Here is a 17,999-nt window from a genome sequence, read left to right on the forward strand (position 1 = left end):
CATATGCATTCTCAACGAGCTTTGGTGTTAAAAGTGTTAAAATTTGATAAAATGGCTGATACTATTTTTTCAAGCCCCTGGCGGTCAATGTGTTACATATGTATTTAGTAAAATGAATTAAATTTAATTAAAATATGGAAGAAGCATAGGAAGAAAGAAGAATAGGAAATAAATTTGAAGGGGCTGAAATATTTACCAAAAGTAATCAATAATAATCATATTGCTGTCTCTTATACAGTTTACCGACGTCGGGCCAACAAAGTACTATGACATTGCGACAAAGTCTTTAATTACATCTAATATTTACAACCTCTAACCAACGTCGGCCCAACGGTTGTAACCAACCTTCACTAATGTTTACCGACTTCGGGCCAACAAAGTACTCTGACGTTGCGACAACGTCTGTATTACATCCTAATATTTACAACCTCTAACCAACGTCGGGCCAACGGTTTTAACCAACATCCATTTCAAACGTTTACCTACGTCGGGCCAACAACGTACTGTGACGTTGAAGCAACGTCTGCAATCCCATCTAATATTTACAACCTCTAACCAACGTCGGGCCAACGGTTTTAACCAACCTCCATTTCAAACGTTTACTGTGACGTTGAGACGACGTCTGCAATCACATCTAATATTTACAACCTCTAGCCAACGTCGGGCCAACGGTAGTACCCAACCATCTTTTTAGTAGTTTGCCGACGTCGGGCCAGTAACAAATCGTGACGTTTTACCAACGTCAGTAGTCAGACTGAATATTTACGACGGCTTACCAACATTGGGACGACATCGGAAAATCGACAAATATATCCATACGTTGGGCCAACGTGAAATTCCAATGTTGGTTTGACGTTACTTCTCCGACCAAATTTTGCAACCAAACACCAACGTCGTACCAACGTCAGATATCCGACCCCAACGCTTACCGACGCTTGCCAACGTTTACCAACGTTGGGCCAACGTCGCTTTGCTAGCTGGGTATAAGCCTAGCGTGAATATACAGCTTCCTCGTTTTCTTTGATTTTGTAGAGTGATATAGATGAATTGAAAAGCTTACCCATTTAATGATTAGAATTGTCTTGTTACCTTCTCGAGAGTAAGTTTTAAAGGAAACTTGGGCATTTATCGGCTTAAGTATTCACAAAATAGACAATAAAAATACCAAACACAGCAACAACATACAACAAAATGATACAGAACAATGATTAATAACCCACCTGAAGATGAATTGATCGCCTGTCCATTGTAGGAAAATGCAAAATTGGTGAGGGTCTTTTCAAATCTAACCTTACACCCAAATGTTGCAACGCCTGAATATAAACAAAGACTAGTGTAAAATAACACACGAAAAACAAAAATGAAATCATACAGAAAAATATGCTAATATTAAAAATGTGTAAAAAATGATGTCATAAATGATATGCACATCGTTGATATGGTCTTTACTTAGACAATGTTTGAAGAAAATTCAAGCGCGGAAAGTGACCATAGTGCTGGTCAGGAAAAATCTGTGCAAAAATATAGGAACACGGGTTTAAAGGAGGAAAATAAATTAGAGCAAAAACAAGAAAAAAAAAATACATTCCCAAAAATTTCATTAAGATTGGTTGATTATTTTTTGAAATATCCAGTCTGGGACATTTTCCTTGGTCCTCATATCCACAACCTACTCCCATCATCACAAACTATTATGAAAAGTTTCATCTAGACCCATTGATACATTTTTGGAGATATTAAGGTCTAGGACCTTAGAAATTTAAATGACCCTCAAATTTATGTCACAAACATTTTATAATTTCTTCCTTGTAACTTGGTAAACTTTCACAAAAGTTTCAATGAGATCAGATGATTAGTTTTTAAAATATCTGGTCTGGGATGTCTTCCTTTGAATGGTCCTTACATCCACATACTACTCCAGATCATTATCAAAATTTTATCATTTCTCTATTGGACCATGACTTATAGATTATAGAAAAGTTTGTTTTGATACAATGAATATGTTTTTGAGATATTTAGGTCTGGGGCATCAAAAATTTAAATGACCATCAAATTTACACCCTAAACTGGAACGTCACCAAAACATAGTCATTTCTTCCTTCTTGCTTAGTTGAACTTTCTCAAGTTTTATTCAGTTCAGTTGACCCATTTTTTAAATATCTGCTGGAGTGTTTGCCCTTAAAACCCTTTAATTTGTCCTCAAATCCACAACCCACTTTAGATTGACACTAAATATTAGGCACATCTTTGATATATGGTCTCTGCTTTGACAAATTTTGGAAACAGAGCCAACCATTGAAAGTGACCAAAGTGCCAGGCAGAATAATCTCAAGAAGATAGGTAAAACGATATGGAAGAAAAAAGAAAAACAAAATCAGAACTAAACAATGGTTTTTCCAGCTAAAGCTGGGAAAAGCCAATAACTATGGCTTTGTATGGGTTATTTGAGAATGTACATCTTCAGATGACAGTTTCATACCTTTGCTGATCCTCGACATCTCCTACTAAATTGATCTCATTATATTTCTGTAAGTCTAAATATTAAACAGAACTGGAAATTCAAAGAGCTTCAAAACTAACTGTTTATTGCGCTATAAAAATGTTATTTATTATTGAGTATTATTATTATTTTATGGTCTAAACATTGAAATCATACTACTTTTTCTACCAATTCTGTCCTTGAAATCCCACTATAAGGCAATACTCACCAGTGAGAAGAATATTCAAGAATCTCTCAGCTTTGGCACGATGTGGTGTTACAAGAAGAAAATCATCAACCAGTCGTAGCAAAATCTGATGAAATGATTAAAAAATCCCTCTTTTTTTATCTACATAATTTGCATTTGCCAGCTTTCAGTGAATATCTATACAATGAAGTCACACAATATATTTTCCAGCACAGGAACACAGTACAGTACTTAAAAAGCCTATAGTGATTAGTATCAATTTTTTTGATCAGGAAGTATTTTCTAATTAATAAAAAACACAACCTTGGCATACCTAAGAGTGAAATGTGAGGTCTGATGGAAGGGGACACGGAGGTAAAGTGGGAGGGCTTGATGTAAAAGGGGGCTTGATATAAAGGGGGGGGGGCACAAAAGAGGTATTATGAGGTGATTTTTAACTACTTAAGCATAATTTTTTGCTTCAAAAATGTCCAGGGTGGGGGAACTAGGAGGTGCAAGCTTCTTTCTTGTGGGAGGGGAGGGAGAGGGAGGGGAGACACACTACTAATACACAAGAATGCCTACTGTTATTCTAGGTAGTCAATTTACCCCATCTTGATCTAGTCCATTCAAGTGAGCATGTTCCATGTACCCATAATATAAATTACATAATAAAGTAGATAACATGGAGCCTTGGCCAACTCCACACGTGCGCAGATAGTATTTGCTGCCAACCTACAAGAGAAAAACAAAAGTAGAATACTATGAGGTATATTATATTTATTCTCCAAAATTATTATATATTTTTTTGAATAATACATCAAAACAAGCATACACTGTTTTTTTTTTAAATTATTAAAACCCAGAACATGTAAAACACCAAGTATTTATCTTTGTATCATTTAATTACATTACAATATGTCTCCATTACCAGTGTATAGCTCCATGGTTCTTAATAGGCGGCCCACGGGCCAAATTTGTCCGCAAGGCAATTTCATTTGGCCCGTGAGAAAAAAAAAATATCAAAAGTTTGATGAATATATTTTCAATAAATGTAAATGCAACCCCAGAGCAATGGGCACAGGTATGATTTGAAAATGAGCAAGATAATATAGGCCTATGCCATAAACAGAATGAATGGTGCCAAAATCGGGTGATTTATCGGGTGGTTCTGTGCATCACTGCGCGTTTCGAACAAGCAAAAAAAAAGTGTTATGATGTAGGGGGTTACCCCACTATGAACCATCAAAAAGCTCCGAAGATTGGTATTCTAAATAGCTCTGCTAAATTTGACATAGCAACATAGCAGGTAGAAGAAGCTCATTGTTAAATCATCCAGGTAAACACAACTACTGTAACTTTAGGGTTATTAGTTAGTTAGTGAACCAAAGAACACTGCTTATAAAAAAAAGTACACTTTGATTGTCCTGCAAGTAATTCAAATCATACAGAACTCTCTGTACCGCAAAGTCCTGTCTCTGTGTATTGTTCAGGTAAACACAACTACTGTAACTTTAGGGTTATTAGTTAGTTAGTGAACCAAAGAACACTGCTTATAAAAAAAAGTACACTTTGATTGTCCTGCAAGTAATTCAAATCATACAGAACTCTCTGTACCGCCAAGTCCTGTCTCTGTGTATTGTTCTGATCATTGTGTTTCGTCAATAGCCGTCTTTTCAAGGTAAGGTAAGGTAGGAGAATACAGTAACCTGTAACTTGCAGCGTCAGTGTGCTGAATTGCTTATGGGTGGGGTCCGTGACTACCTAGCAGCCGTAAAGAGGCGCTTCATGGTAGATACATGTTCACATCATTCCACAACGACAGGGGCTGAAATGAACCATAATATAGGGGTAACCCCCTACCTTTCCGAAAGATACAGTGGGTTCTTTAAAGTTCACACAGGCCAGATGTACACACTGAACCTCCATTTTAAGTCCTTATCCAAGAAGACTTGGTTCTACCAACCTAACCATGGGCAAGGAGTGGCTGGAACCAGAGCCAATGTTAAGGCTGTAGATAGCGGCACCCCTGCCTTACCGCTTGGCCACTCGACTCACCCAAGCCATACAATATTAGCATTACACCGACTTTAGTGCCGCCAAGTTCCATCTCTGTATTTTGTTCTGTTCTTTGTGAATCGTTATTAACATTTTTTACTTAATACAGGGGTAATAAAAAGTTGGTGTACCAAAAGACCCACATATACATAAAATACATTTCGCTAGTCCTACATTCGTACAGTATACATATTTATGTGGAAAACGTTTTGTATTTTTCAAAAAATATGTCGAGACTTGAAGCATACAGTAGGTTTTTGCATTATGATTAATTACATTGATAAAGAGAGACACCAAAGTTGACTAACAAATGTTGAACTGACGATGACAGCCACCAGAACCATCCCACTGGAAATAAGTCTATTAATTCCATGGTGTAACCTTGGTGTATTGTATACCAAATACAATTTGCTTTGAAGAACATCAGTTGCAATATTATATTTGATACTTCAAGCCAGAATAATTTTGCAGAATTTAGTAAGTTTTATTTTTTTTAATGCATAATATGTAAATTAAGAAATTCAAAGGATATAAAGTACCTTGACAACATCATTTTTCAACACTTTCTTCAACGTGGTAAGAAGATTTTGTGGATGTTGAACGTCATTCCAGGCCTAAAAAAAACAAACAAACAAACTTTAAAGCATGTCTAAAGCCTGTCCAACATAGAACACTGGCAAACAAATGTGACCTGCTTAGGCAAAAACAGCCATTTGTAGAAAAAATTCAAAATTGAGTTTTTTGGTATTTTATTTTTTTAATATTCTGCATGAATTCTTTTAAACAGAGTTTATTTGAAGGAAATTGATTAAGTATTACCACTGTTATGAATATTTAATTCATTGGATATCAGCCATGCAGGTTTTGAGAAATTACACTCAAAAACGGTTCGTTGCGATATTACAAAGAAAGCTACTTACAACGATGTAGTGTGTGACGGGCTTAAAGTGTCAACAGTGATATGTTTGATAAAATATTTTACTTAATTGTTCTTAAAATTAACAATATATAAATTATCTATTGTAATATTTCTAATTGTATACTGTTCAATTATCAGCTTTAAAAGAGTTATGATACAATAAATTGTCATGAAGGTCAAATTAAAGTCGGGCTCCGGAGGAAAAAAATTTTTTGATATGTTGTAGAACTGACTGTCTTAGAAAAATCAGTTCTACAACATATCAAAAAATTGTTTTCCCTCTGGAGCCTGACTTTAATGAAATACCGTTCAACAGTTACTCATAGTTATGACTGAAATTCCTGACTGGTTTGAAATTGACCGATGATTGACATTTAATATTTTATATTAAGGGTTGAGAGTTTATTCAATGTGTTGTATACAATGTATAATAGACAAATAAATTAAATCTCACTTTGAACTCTTAGTTCAGGTGTGGGCATAAAAATTGGTTGAAGGGCCAAAGAAAATTTTTTATTTAACACCGAGGGCCGCACCCAAACCTTGATGTTTATAGTGTGCTTCCAAATACCTTCATGCACTGCTTTTATACCACTTTATTTAAGTTTTTTAACATTACTTTTTACAGATGGTCGGTGTTGGGCTGTAAAAAACAAGGTCTCCATTTTCAAGGTTTCTAGTCAAAACAGTTTGGCGGGCCACAGAAATAGGGTTTTAATTCATTTTCGCGGGCCGCAAGAAAATCACTGTCGGGCCGCACTTTGCCCATCTGTGTCTTAGTTAAACAAGTTAAACTTTCACATAAATTTAGCATTTTTTGTTTTAAAAAAACCAAGTCAAATGTGGCTGGGTGATTCTCCGTCATTTACCAACCTATTGAACAATGATTAAAATTTCATATTTTACATTAAGAGTTGAGAGTATTAACTATTTTTGTAAGTTTATTCAACTTATTTCTATTTCACTTATAATCATCAACAAATTCCATTGTAGGACATCACAGCAATGTCCCTCAGCCTGTCATGTTAGGGTGCACTATGCAGCATTTACTGTTTGATTCAAATTTAAATCAGTAATATTTATTGTTAGCATATTTGCATATCTATACATTGGATGGATGGTATTATTCGGTGTAAGCACCAAAGATAACCAACAAAAAAGTTTGAAGAAGACATTTCTGTTGGGGTCTTTCTGGTGATGAGAGGGCAGTACACCGGAAGACAATCCCATACTTTTTTACGAAGAGTGTATTGGGTTCTTTAATGAGCACATGGGCTAAAATGCACAGGCGACCATCGACCTTAACGTCTCATCTGAAAGACGGTGCACTATTGTAATTTGCATTTCAGCCCTCCAGCTGAAACACAAGGAGAGCAGCGATGGGAAATGAACCAGGGACCAAGAAATTCACGGTTCAGTGCACACACAGTGGCTACCACCAGTTTATCTGACTGAGCTAAGCTGCTCAGTTGGCAACATTTAGTTTAACATAAAAAAACAAAAAAAACTGTAAGGATAAATTTGTATTTTAGAGTTCATAGTTTATAGATTTTAGGTGCTAGATTAAGCAGAGAAGACAAACCTTGTTTATTAACACACAATTGTTACGATACGAGTTTCTGGCAAGTGTAGAAATAAAATCCGTTCTAAAGTCCACCATTGTTGAAACCTTTCTTTTGTGCTTCTTGATAATTCTTTGGCCTTGTTTGGAAACAACTGCATAGTGACTGATTATAAAAGGGCTTCCCTTCTAAAAAAAATATAAATAATATAAATACTTAATTATTAAGTTAGTTAATAGTAATATCATTATATCACCAGGTTTGCAGAGGGGAAACTTCTGCAAAACGATCTATCATCAGCCAAAAATTGCTTTGGCTTTACTGTACTTCACGATAGAGCACTGTATTTTTCTTCATCCCTGGTATTTAAATTTTTTGATAAGGTGACCTTATAATCCAGCCATGCTATACTTTAGCGCCCCAGCCTTGAACTATCAATGTAACTTTATTCTTGAATCTGTCTCTTGAAATTATCTATTTCGATTGAGGATATCTATCAGTCAGTGATAAATGAGACTAGTCAAGGGCTGACGTCATTCTCCATCGACAATTGGTTTCAGGTGGATTATTGATGTCCAATTCTTATTTACACAAGAATCTTTACACATATATTCACCTACTAAAATGTTACCAACAAAGATGATGATGTGCCACATCGATATAACTATGGGGAAAACTTCTTTACCAACCTGCTGCTTTCTCTTTGAATAGTGATTTTTTTCAGATTGATAACATGCAGCTACAGTACAAGCTTATTAAACTTGTAAATTTATTCAGAAACCAAAAATCACACTTGGGAACGTTGAAAGACATTGTACTAAAACAGCTTTAATATTCATAAAATAATACTATAAAAACTAAATCGGTTTATAAATTCAAATTACATATTTACAACAGAGTTTAGTGGTCCATTCTTCACAAATTTTATGACCTGTTTTTACATGTATTTACACTGTGAGTGATTAATATTTAAATTGATATTAACATCTCATTAAAACAGCTAATTATGCCACAGAAGTAAAATATTATTAATATAGACTAATGTGGGGCTAATCAGAGAGCTGATGTCTATCTCCTTCGACAATTGGTTTCACATGGATTATTTATGTACAATTCTTATTTACTTCATTTATAAAATACATACAAAAATCTTCACACATATTTTCATTTACAAAAACTTTACCAATGATGATCATGTGCTACATTTAAATAGCAGTGGGACAAATAACATTACCAACGGTAAACCTGCTGCTCTCTCTTTGAATACCAATCATTTTAGACTGACAATATGCAGCTACAAGCTTTAGTAAATTTGTAAACATATTCAGACCCTTCTATTGATTGACGACCCTACAAAACATATTGGCAACCCATATTTGGAAGACGATGATTCTACAGTACCGATAAAATATACTACAAATAATTATAGGAATTTCATTCGTTTGTGACAAAAAACAACATGTAAATAGTTTCAATCAAAATTGATAACTGATATTTTTATAATCAAATAATATTTTTTTCTTCTTTAAATCAAAATTTATAATTTTTTTTATAACTTTTTGTAAATAATAATAATTACAAATTAATAAATGAATTTTAGATATTTAGAAATTGCGACTTGTGATTTGGATTTTTAAAATACTTAGTGTATTAAAATAATAATTATTGATAACAGATAATATTTTTATATATAATAATAATAATAATAATAATATAAATTTTAAATTTTAAATTGTGAATATTTTTTTTTTAGTCCTTTTCTCTTATGAATATTTTGTATTATCAAATCTGTTATATGATTACAATAAAGTGAATTATGAATTATGCATTTATAATACAAAAATATATGAATCAAGGTTTAAATTAAATTATTGATTATAAATTTTATTCTTTAATTCATAAATTATCTACTGCTTTATTAAATTTTAGCTAGTGCATCTCAATCTTTGGATCAAAAGCACTTGAATGTTACAAGCATGTATGTTTAAATCTTAGTTTGCATCATTTATGACATAATGATTGAGAATAAATAAATGAATTTGAATCAGACTTACGATTTGCTTAAGAGCCGCTGCAATGATGGTCATCAGCTTTTCTGGCAAAATGGATTCAAAACATTTTGCAATATCCATTTTTACAAAATACAAGGGACTGTGAAAGCAAAACTATTAATTTAATATATTTATTAAGTTAATATAACGTAGTGTGGTTATTTTTCTGTGACCGGAATCGTAGTCGCTAATTGATGTCTGGAATAAACTGTTTTGTAGGCCAATGCACATAGCACCTTACAAAGCACTATACAATCTTCAGCATTGCATGTTTATAGTATATTCAAAATTCCTGCCTCATTCTTATTTTCCTCATCCAGCCAAAATAATTTCCATCTGACTTTAAAGTCTTAGCTAAACAAGTTAAACTTTCACATACAGTTACCAATTTAAGTTTAACCAAAAAAAAAATAAAAAATAAAATACAGTAAAACAGTCAAGTGGTTAGGTGGTTATTCTCCTACATTTACCAACTTATTCTGATGACATCTGACCAGCTTATCTTTCTAAATGCAGTCAAAACAAAACATGTTTATCAATTCAACACAGAGAATATATCTTTTTAAATGATTGCATTACTTACGCTTTTGCAGAAGTAGAACTTTGGTGTTTAGTTACAAAATTCTGCCACTGTGAGTGAACTTCAAAAAACCCTTGAACCGATGATCCAACAATTGCAGGCTTGTTCTTCTGAAAAGAAATGACTAAAAATATGTTAAGAGATACATGGAGTAAATTCAACAGTAAATACAATTAGTAGATGCAAGGAGAATTTAACATAGAAAACATACAATCAAATTTAAGATGTCATGGCAAAATGAGTTGTGCTCTTGGCCAGAACAAGAATAATATGTATAAAGTCATGTTTCACAAATATCTCTACTCCTGGTTAACCAAAGAATTTAATTCCAAAACCAATATAAAGCTTTACATATTCATCTACATGAATAAATTAATAACCAATTTTTCATTTGTGGCAAAAAAAAAAACAAAAAAAAAAACGAGACTTTGTGTCAACACCTTACAGACATGAAGATGAACTTTAGAACAATAATATGCAAAATACTATGAACTTTAACCGTTACACTATCTTAATGACATTTGTAAGCCTACTTATCAATACAAATTATACTAAAACATCAACTGTATTACAATTAATGCTACAGCAAGTTATGCATTTTAATACACTGATTGCCACAGAAGAAGATTAATGTCTGTTTATGAATTATCAAGATCAATTCTAGTATCTGATCTTTAGGCTTTCCACTTTATAAATGGAATAAAATATATTTACCACAATAAAAGTTAGAATATCAAATAACTGTTGCTTAGAATAATAGAACTTTCTACCCTGAAACAGTAAAAAGAAGATAAGTGTTATGTGTTGCCAGCAACTTGCAGGTAAATAATACAAGAATTATAAAATAACAGCAATACAGTAATAAGTACAGTATAATTTATTTTTTCAATTATCATTATTAAAAACTTTTATTTATTATTAATGAATGACATCATTATTATTAGTGTACTCACATCAGTTGTAGACTTCTTGGTATTGACTATTGGGCGGCAACTCGACTTCTTAGGCAAAAATCTCAAAGTGGAAGATTCAATTTTATGGTTGGCCATTAACTTAATTGCACTTTCCTAGATATCAGTGAAAAAAATTAAAATTTTATCATTAATTTCTTTAAAACAAAAAAAAATTAACAACAATACATAAACATGGAAATCAACCTATCACTTCTATGAAAAAAAAAATGTTTTGCATTTTCAGACTTACTTTGTATATTAAGTAATTTACAGATAGAAACTAAAAATATGAATTGAAAAAATATTTTCCAAGGCAAACAGGAGACATATGAACGTAACGATGTGGTAAACTCATGTATACTGCCCCCTAGAGGTTGAATAAAGTTGTTGCATTTATGATGGTTGATTCTGAGTAGTATTACGAGTTATAATACAGCCCCCAAAATTTGTTTGCATATTCCTCGAAAACAATGTAAGAATTTTTTTGTAGAAAAAATCTGTAAATCAGAGAAAAGTAAACTGCTTTGATCAGTATCTCATAATTATAATATAATTAATTAGTTTCAGAATTTACAACAGAAAATACATCCACATTACCTGAGATATGAGCTTAAACGTCCCATTCCTCAACTCACCTGCGAACATATATAGATACATATACATATTTTATGATTTCTACAGCATAGGTTAAAACTTGTCACTTGCACAGTAGAAGTATTGTAGTATTATTGAAATCATAAGAGCGATATTTTTGCTATACCTGATGTGTTTTTCTAATTTAATTTTTTTTAAATCTTTAAAGTGTTGCCTTTAAGATATTTTTTTTGGGTCGGTGGGGTGTTTACCATTGGGTGATCTGACACAGAATGACCCTAAATATAATATTTTGATGTATTTGGGAACATACTTACTATTCAGGAAGGGCAAAAACATTACTTCTACAGAATTTACTAATTCAAAACAAAAATTTAACTGGAATCATCATGCAGTTAATCAAAATAATAAATAATAATTAATGGAAGTATATTAGAAATTAGCAAAAAAAAAAGCAAAAACAAAAGATAAAGCAGCTAAAAATGAGCACCTTCTATTGCCAACTTGTGAATCTTATTCCAGACGACTTTACGATAGAATGATAAACCATTTCGGGATACACTTGTCTCAGTAATGTAAAAAGCGGTCTACTAAGAAATTAAAACAATTGAAAGCAAAGCAAAGAAAATAAAATGTATAGATTAAAAGAAAAATGCAAAAAACAAAACATTTTTTATTACCACCTTGAGGATCATATTTAAATTATACGAAAAAAAAAAATTCAAACATACATTGGTATCAGTAAGCAATGCATTAAAAACTATTGTAAGGAATGCACAAGAAACATAATCTTCTTTAAAAGTTATAATTATAAAAACATACTGGTAGCATGGTAATGTACTACCTTCATTAGTAGCATAACATAGTCCTGCATTAGCCAATGCAACAGGTCAGATGCTATTTCTTGCTGTTTCCTAAGTGTTTGTCGTGGCAGCTTTGAAAGGTTGGCTTCATTTTCCAGGTACAGCCACTTACAGTCAGCAACCTTTAACAGAATAAATGAAATAGCAATCGTTGGATTGGATTGGATTGGATTAATTCGGCGTAAACACCAACGACAGCCCACGAAAGTCTAGAAGACGACTTATTTCCAGTGGGGTTCTTCTGGTAGCGATTGGGCAGTACACCGGGAGACAATCCCCTACTCTTTTCCCAAGAGCGTACTGCGTTTTTTAACGTGCACATGGGCCATAATGCACACGGGACCATCGTCTTAAACTTCTCATCCGAAAGACAGTGCGCTATTGTAACTAGTATTTCAGCCCTCTAGCTGAAACACAAGAAAAGGCAGCGATGGGAAATGAACCGGGGACCTAGAGATCTCCGTGGTTCAGCACACACACAGCGGCTACCACCAGATTAACCGACTGAGCTAAGCTGCTCTCTCGTTTACTATATTGTATCATTTCTACTTGCAATGTAATTTTTCTCTCACGGAACAGCACTAATTTTTCTATAGTGTATTTGGTTTGTGTGCAAAAAGCACAAATTAACATGTTATGACATCACAAGGTATATACTTTGTTAGGCTGAACCGAACGCTACTAGCATTACATTGCTACCTCATTTTATGAATCGCAGCTCTATTCATTAACATATTTTAAAAAATAAACATAATTAAAATTTGGTAAGTCAAACAAAGTTTATGAATTGGTAATACGTAGATAGTTAAGTCAACAATATGAGGCATGCCATCCAAAATCCAGCATACTGTCTCTAAATGTTAAACTGAGTTAGCATATGAATGTAGAAGTATTGTATACTTTCGTAGAGAAGCCATATTACTTTTACTCATAACTTGGGCAATTGTAGTCAATTCCAGTAAATTACCCATGATTGTGAAGCTTACAATTTGGAGAATACGAATATATTAAAAAGTCAATTTTCATGTTTCGGTCACTGATTTGGTTTTTGCGATGACAAGCCTCATGCAACAGAGTAGAAAAACAAAGTGGGAATATTGGCGTATTTGATTGGGACTTATCTGCTGAGTATGTTAGCCCCGTTAAAGCCCCATTTCTGGCAAAATTTCACTAAAAAAAGAATTTTTTTAGAAAAAATGCATATGCACAATACTCAAATTATCATAAACCATGGAAAAATATTGTCATAAATTTTTGTTATTTGCAAAATGATTAAAAAAAAGAGAAATACAGACTATTTCTATAGAAGACTACCATGTTCTCCACAAATTCTTCGTTAGTAGGCAAATTCAGAGGTTGTAGATCGCATCTGCTGGAATGCTCTCGCTTTTGTGTATACTTTTTATATACAGTCAATAACATGTGCCCTCTCTAATGAGAATAGTTTTTGTGCATTTCCCACACTGTGGTCGATTGAGTAGGCCTGAGGTGTATGTTTAATTGTCAAAATCTCGGTCAGAATCATTTTTTTAACAAATTTGAAATAATTCCAATGAAATATTATATTTCCCAATCATCAATACTAGCAACGGAAAATATTATGTCGGCCGTTTTTATGTCTGATAACAGAACCTAAATCAAGAGGCTAGGCTTAGCCTAGCAGTTGATAGGCTAATGTTTCCGGTGCCTACTATATTTCTTCGCAGATCTATCACAAAATCAAACATAAAAAATTCATTCGCGTTTATTTTTTGTGTGGAACACAGAAAATCTAGTTTCAGTCTTATTTTAAATTTTTTTTTCATGTTTAGGAATGTCTAAATTCAGTTAAACTATCAATTACGTATGATATATTTATAAATTTTTATAACATATTTTATGGCGGGAATGGGGCTTTAAGTACAAACTCAACAAAAAAGTTAGCGTTATTTACCCAACACAATACGAAAAGTATATTAACTGATTTTCTGTTGAGCATTAAAGTTCCCATTCGAATACGACAATTGTCAGAGCAGATAAATATACCTTAAACACTGATGTTAGCTCATGCAACTTCAATTCCTCTTTTCGTCCAATAAACAGGAATTTTCTGACGACTTTGTGTGTTAAGTGAAACATTTAAAATTACACTTGCTCTCCATAATTTTAATCTCAAAGTTCTAGTTCCAAATATAAAATCATAATGAATTTCAAAATATAAAAGTTAATAATTCATCATTAGTAATTGAATTATTGTTTTAATTATTTAACATTTTAATTATACTACTAATATTCTTTATTGTACTTTATTTTCTTAAAAGGATACAATTTAGAAATGCATTTCTGTTATATGTTGACCCCCACATGGATAATGGAACGGCCTGAAGAATTCTGTTCTTCACAAACTTAAAGACCTGTTCCTTGGTTGTAGTCATGGCAATGAGTGTCTCAAGATCATCTGGAAGTTGGTACTGTGGGCAGGATTTTTGATGGTCAGTACCTGCAAACAAAAATTTTAGTTTTAACCAATTGAAAATGAGTAACTCCATGTTTAAGTGACCGTTGAAATATGAATAAATTTAAATGTAAACCTTTGCATTTCAGTTTAGTAGTAGGTGCTTTTCCACATGAGTTAGAAACAGGACAGTTGAAATCCAATAGTTTAAGTACAGAACACGCTCTGAAAGACAATACATGCGTAAATCAGTGAATTAGCACCATCACCATTATTATCATCATTGCTTATGACTGGGTAATTTGTATGCTCCATGTTGATTGTGTGGAAAGTGTTAAAGTAGTGGCAGGATGGTAGGGCAAGATACTGCTACTAATGGAGAGCATGTGACTGAGAAAGAGCTCAAGTATGTAGTGCATGTCTGCAGTAGTGGTTTGAAAGAGCAGGATATTAAGAGATGGTGTTTGAGAGGTCAGGATGGCAATGGAGATCTTGATGAATGTGTACAAATTGTAATTGAGAGAACAAGATGGTAATGGAGAGGTTATTATTTTAACAGAGAGCACAAAATATTAATGAATAGACGTAGATGTTAATAGGCAGCCGATTCTACTTAAGTGATTAGTTTAGGTGACAAATAAAATGCTGATACACTTCCATACTGGTGACAGCACCAGTCATCAATCATCTGATCAGAATCCGCTAATCAGGTTTGGTGATGGCATCATGAATGGTGATGTCACCGAAACTGATACTTATGAGATCTATTAGGTTGAATCGGGTGTAATAAAAGCAAATATGTTATGTAAAAGGAAGGCAGGAAGGTAATTTCGAGAGGACAAGAAAGTAATGAAGAGAGCACGAAAGTACAGAAGAGGTCAGGATTGCAGATTGTTTGTAGCATAGCAATCAAGACATTATGGAGAAATCAAGACGTTAAAAATATGGATGTCAATAGAGATCAAGATGTTAGTTGTCAACTAAGGATAGCAATGAGAAGGGTAGGTTGTTCATGGAAAGGAGAATGGTTACAGAGGGGACAGGACAATAATGAAGAGGGCAGGATGTTGACGATAGTCACTGTAGAGGGCAGAATACAACTATTTGCATGATTGGCATGATTAATGTGAACATGAACTAAAATACAGAGTATAGTAATGCGTTTCTTTTACTGTTAGAATGAAATGGAAAAGGTTAACAGCATCAATACTAATAACTGCCAATATTCTTTGCTCTAACAATTTGAATCTTACAAGGATAATGCCAATAAAGTGTGTTGTATGCATAGACCAAAAAATATCAACTAACTTGTGCCGTTCTAACAACTCCTTCAATATCTTCTCGATTTTCAAGTAGCGTTTCGGAAGCCTCTTGAGCTAAAGATGTAGAAAACATGTATACAAATTTATAGAGTTATTTTTTTGTAACTAAACATTATAAAACTTTTAAATAATTCATTTATAGTGTTGATATTTTGAACCTTTAAAAATTATTTCAAAACTGACATGTTTTGATTTTTAAAAATTTTTTATTCAAAGTAGATATAATTCAGAATGGAAATTAAATTTTGAGAGCTTTTATTATCCTAGCAGCCAGTTAAATGATATGAAGCTATTGGCTGTTTACATTTGTAAATTTGTAAAAGAGGTATGAAAATCCCATGCAGCTCAATAAATCGATAAAAAAAAAAGAAGAGAAACTAGATTACAAAGCCCTGGTTCTAAATGGCCAGGGCCATTTAGTTTGGCCTGCGCAAAAAAATTATATAATAAAATGTTTTTAATCATTAAAATTTAAAAAAAATAAAAATTTGATGAATATTTTTGAAATAAAGTGTAGACCTAAGTGGAAACCGTGAGCCATGTTACTTGGGGAGAGTTTGAAGGCGGTGAGTGCATTATAATGATATAGCAGAGCTGCGCAGAAGATAAATTGATTGTTAGACACTCTGTATCTAATGACAATGCAGTCGCCTTATCTGATCTAAGAAATGATTGCATGTGTGAACATTGCTCCTATGCAAGTAGGGCCGACACCTCAGATATAAATGTACGTAACTAAGTACTACAAGCTAACATCAAAAATTGGTATTTAATGCTCTAATTAAATCTAATATAGCCTGGGAAATTAAAAGTTTTAGGTATTTTCAACGTTATTAGAATGTGGCTGAGTTGAGTATGGAAGTTGCAGAAATAAAGGAGGATGTCACAATTTCACAATTAAGGAACGGATAATCAGCATGGACATTGCTACCAATATAAGGCCTGTGTTGAAGAAGCTAGCCATCACCATCTTAAACATGTTTGGTAGTGCATACACTTTTCATAGTGGCTTTTGAAATATGACTTTTATAAAAAAACAAATGTAGAAGTTGACTTACTAATGGTGACGATTTAAGTAAGTAATGATAGTTTGTTTATTTTACATAGTTATTAAAAATAATGTGCTATGATTAATATAAGATGTGCAATACTTTATTTTGTTCAAAATATTCCGCTTTAATCTTCGAAGCCTGTGTCAACATATAATTGAACTAACATTTGTTTTGCATAATTAAATGTAGTTTATATTGAATCCGATAGGTGTGGATTCCATTTGGCCCACAAGATCTTCTCTAAAAAATATTTGGCCCACAAAAGAAATTAATTAAGAACCAGCGTTATAAAGCCAACTATTCCTGGTGATTTGTGTGAGCTTTGACAAGTCAACAAGTTTATATTTATCACCTTTGCTTTAGTTTCTGTCATTTTCCAACTAAAGAAGATTGAAGTTGCAAGTTGACGAATTATTCTGTTGCTTGTCCCCTGCTCAATTAAACCTAGTGTGTTCATAGAAAGAAAATTAATTGAATACAAGTAATGGTAGATAGAGATAATACAAATGAGGTTGAAACACCATTAACAGACTACGAGAGATTCAATCAAATTGTGTAATTTTAAAGCCCCATTCCCGGCAAAATTTCACTAAAAATGACTTTTTTTAGAAAATATGCATTTGCATTACTCCAATTATTATAAATCATGGAAAAATATTGGCATGAATTTTAGTTTTACGCAAAAGAATAAAAAAAATGAGAAATAAAGACTATTTCTCATAAAATATTACCATTTTCTCGACGAATTCATCGTTACTAGGCAAATTCAGAGGTTGTAGATCGCATCCACTGGAATACTCTCGCTTTTATGTATACTTTATACAGTCAATAAAGTGCACCCTCTCAAATGAGATTACTTTTTGTACTTCGCATCTCGCACAATGCGGCTCGTTCGGTTAGGCTGAGATATGTTTGTTTAAGTGTCAAAATCTCAGTCAGAATCAG

At 33.0% G+C, this 17,999-nt stretch overlaps 1 protein-coding gene across 3 annotated transcripts in view; it reads right to left on the bottom strand.

The window, feature by feature from the left end:
* Positions 1-17,999, bottom strand: part of LOC117122205 (telomerase reverse transcriptase-like) — a 39,787-nt gene that overhangs the window by 17,431 nt on the left and 4,357 nt on the right. For 2 of the 3 annotated variants that reach the window (XM_033267711.1, XM_033267713.1), the window contains 16 exons: positions 17,407-17,498; positions 15,989-16,056; positions 14,817-14,905; positions 14,552-14,725; positions 14,272-14,342; positions 12,228-12,368; positions 11,874-11,970; positions 11,387-11,424; positions 10,790-10,903; positions 10,551-10,607; positions 9,840-9,946; positions 9,260-9,356; positions 7,226-7,393; positions 5,264-5,338; positions 3,276-3,401; positions 2,709-2,793 (listed from right to left, as the gene is read on the bottom strand). In XM_033267711.1, coding sequence (XP_033123602.1) covers positions 2,709-2,793; positions 3,276-3,401; positions 5,264-5,338; positions 7,226-7,393; positions 9,260-9,356; positions 9,840-9,946; positions 10,551-10,607; positions 10,790-10,903; positions 11,387-11,424; positions 11,874-11,970; positions 12,228-12,368; positions 14,272-14,342; positions 14,552-14,725; positions 14,817-14,905; positions 15,989-16,056; positions 17,407-17,498 — 1,599 coding nt within the window. Of the gene's footprint in view, positions 1-1,220; positions 1,314-2,708; positions 2,794-3,275; positions 3,402-5,263; positions 5,339-7,225; positions 7,394-9,259; positions 9,357-9,839; positions 9,947-10,550; positions 10,608-10,789; positions 10,904-11,386; positions 11,425-11,873; positions 11,971-12,227; positions 12,369-14,271; positions 14,343-14,551; positions 14,726-14,816; positions 14,906-15,988; positions 16,057-17,406; positions 17,499-17,999 lie in introns of all 3 variants that reach the window. The other variant, XM_033267712.1, reaches the window with a different exon arrangement.

The sequence above is a fragment of the Anneissia japonica genome, unplaced genomic scaffold (genome assembly GCF_011630105.1).
Source record: "Anneissia japonica isolate Jap-2015-1 unplaced genomic scaffold, ASM1163010v1 scaffold287708_len1499824_cov190, whole genome shotgun sequence".
Lineage (NCBI taxonomy): Eukaryota > Metazoa > Echinodermata > Crinoidea > Comatulida > Comatulidae > Anneissia > Anneissia japonica.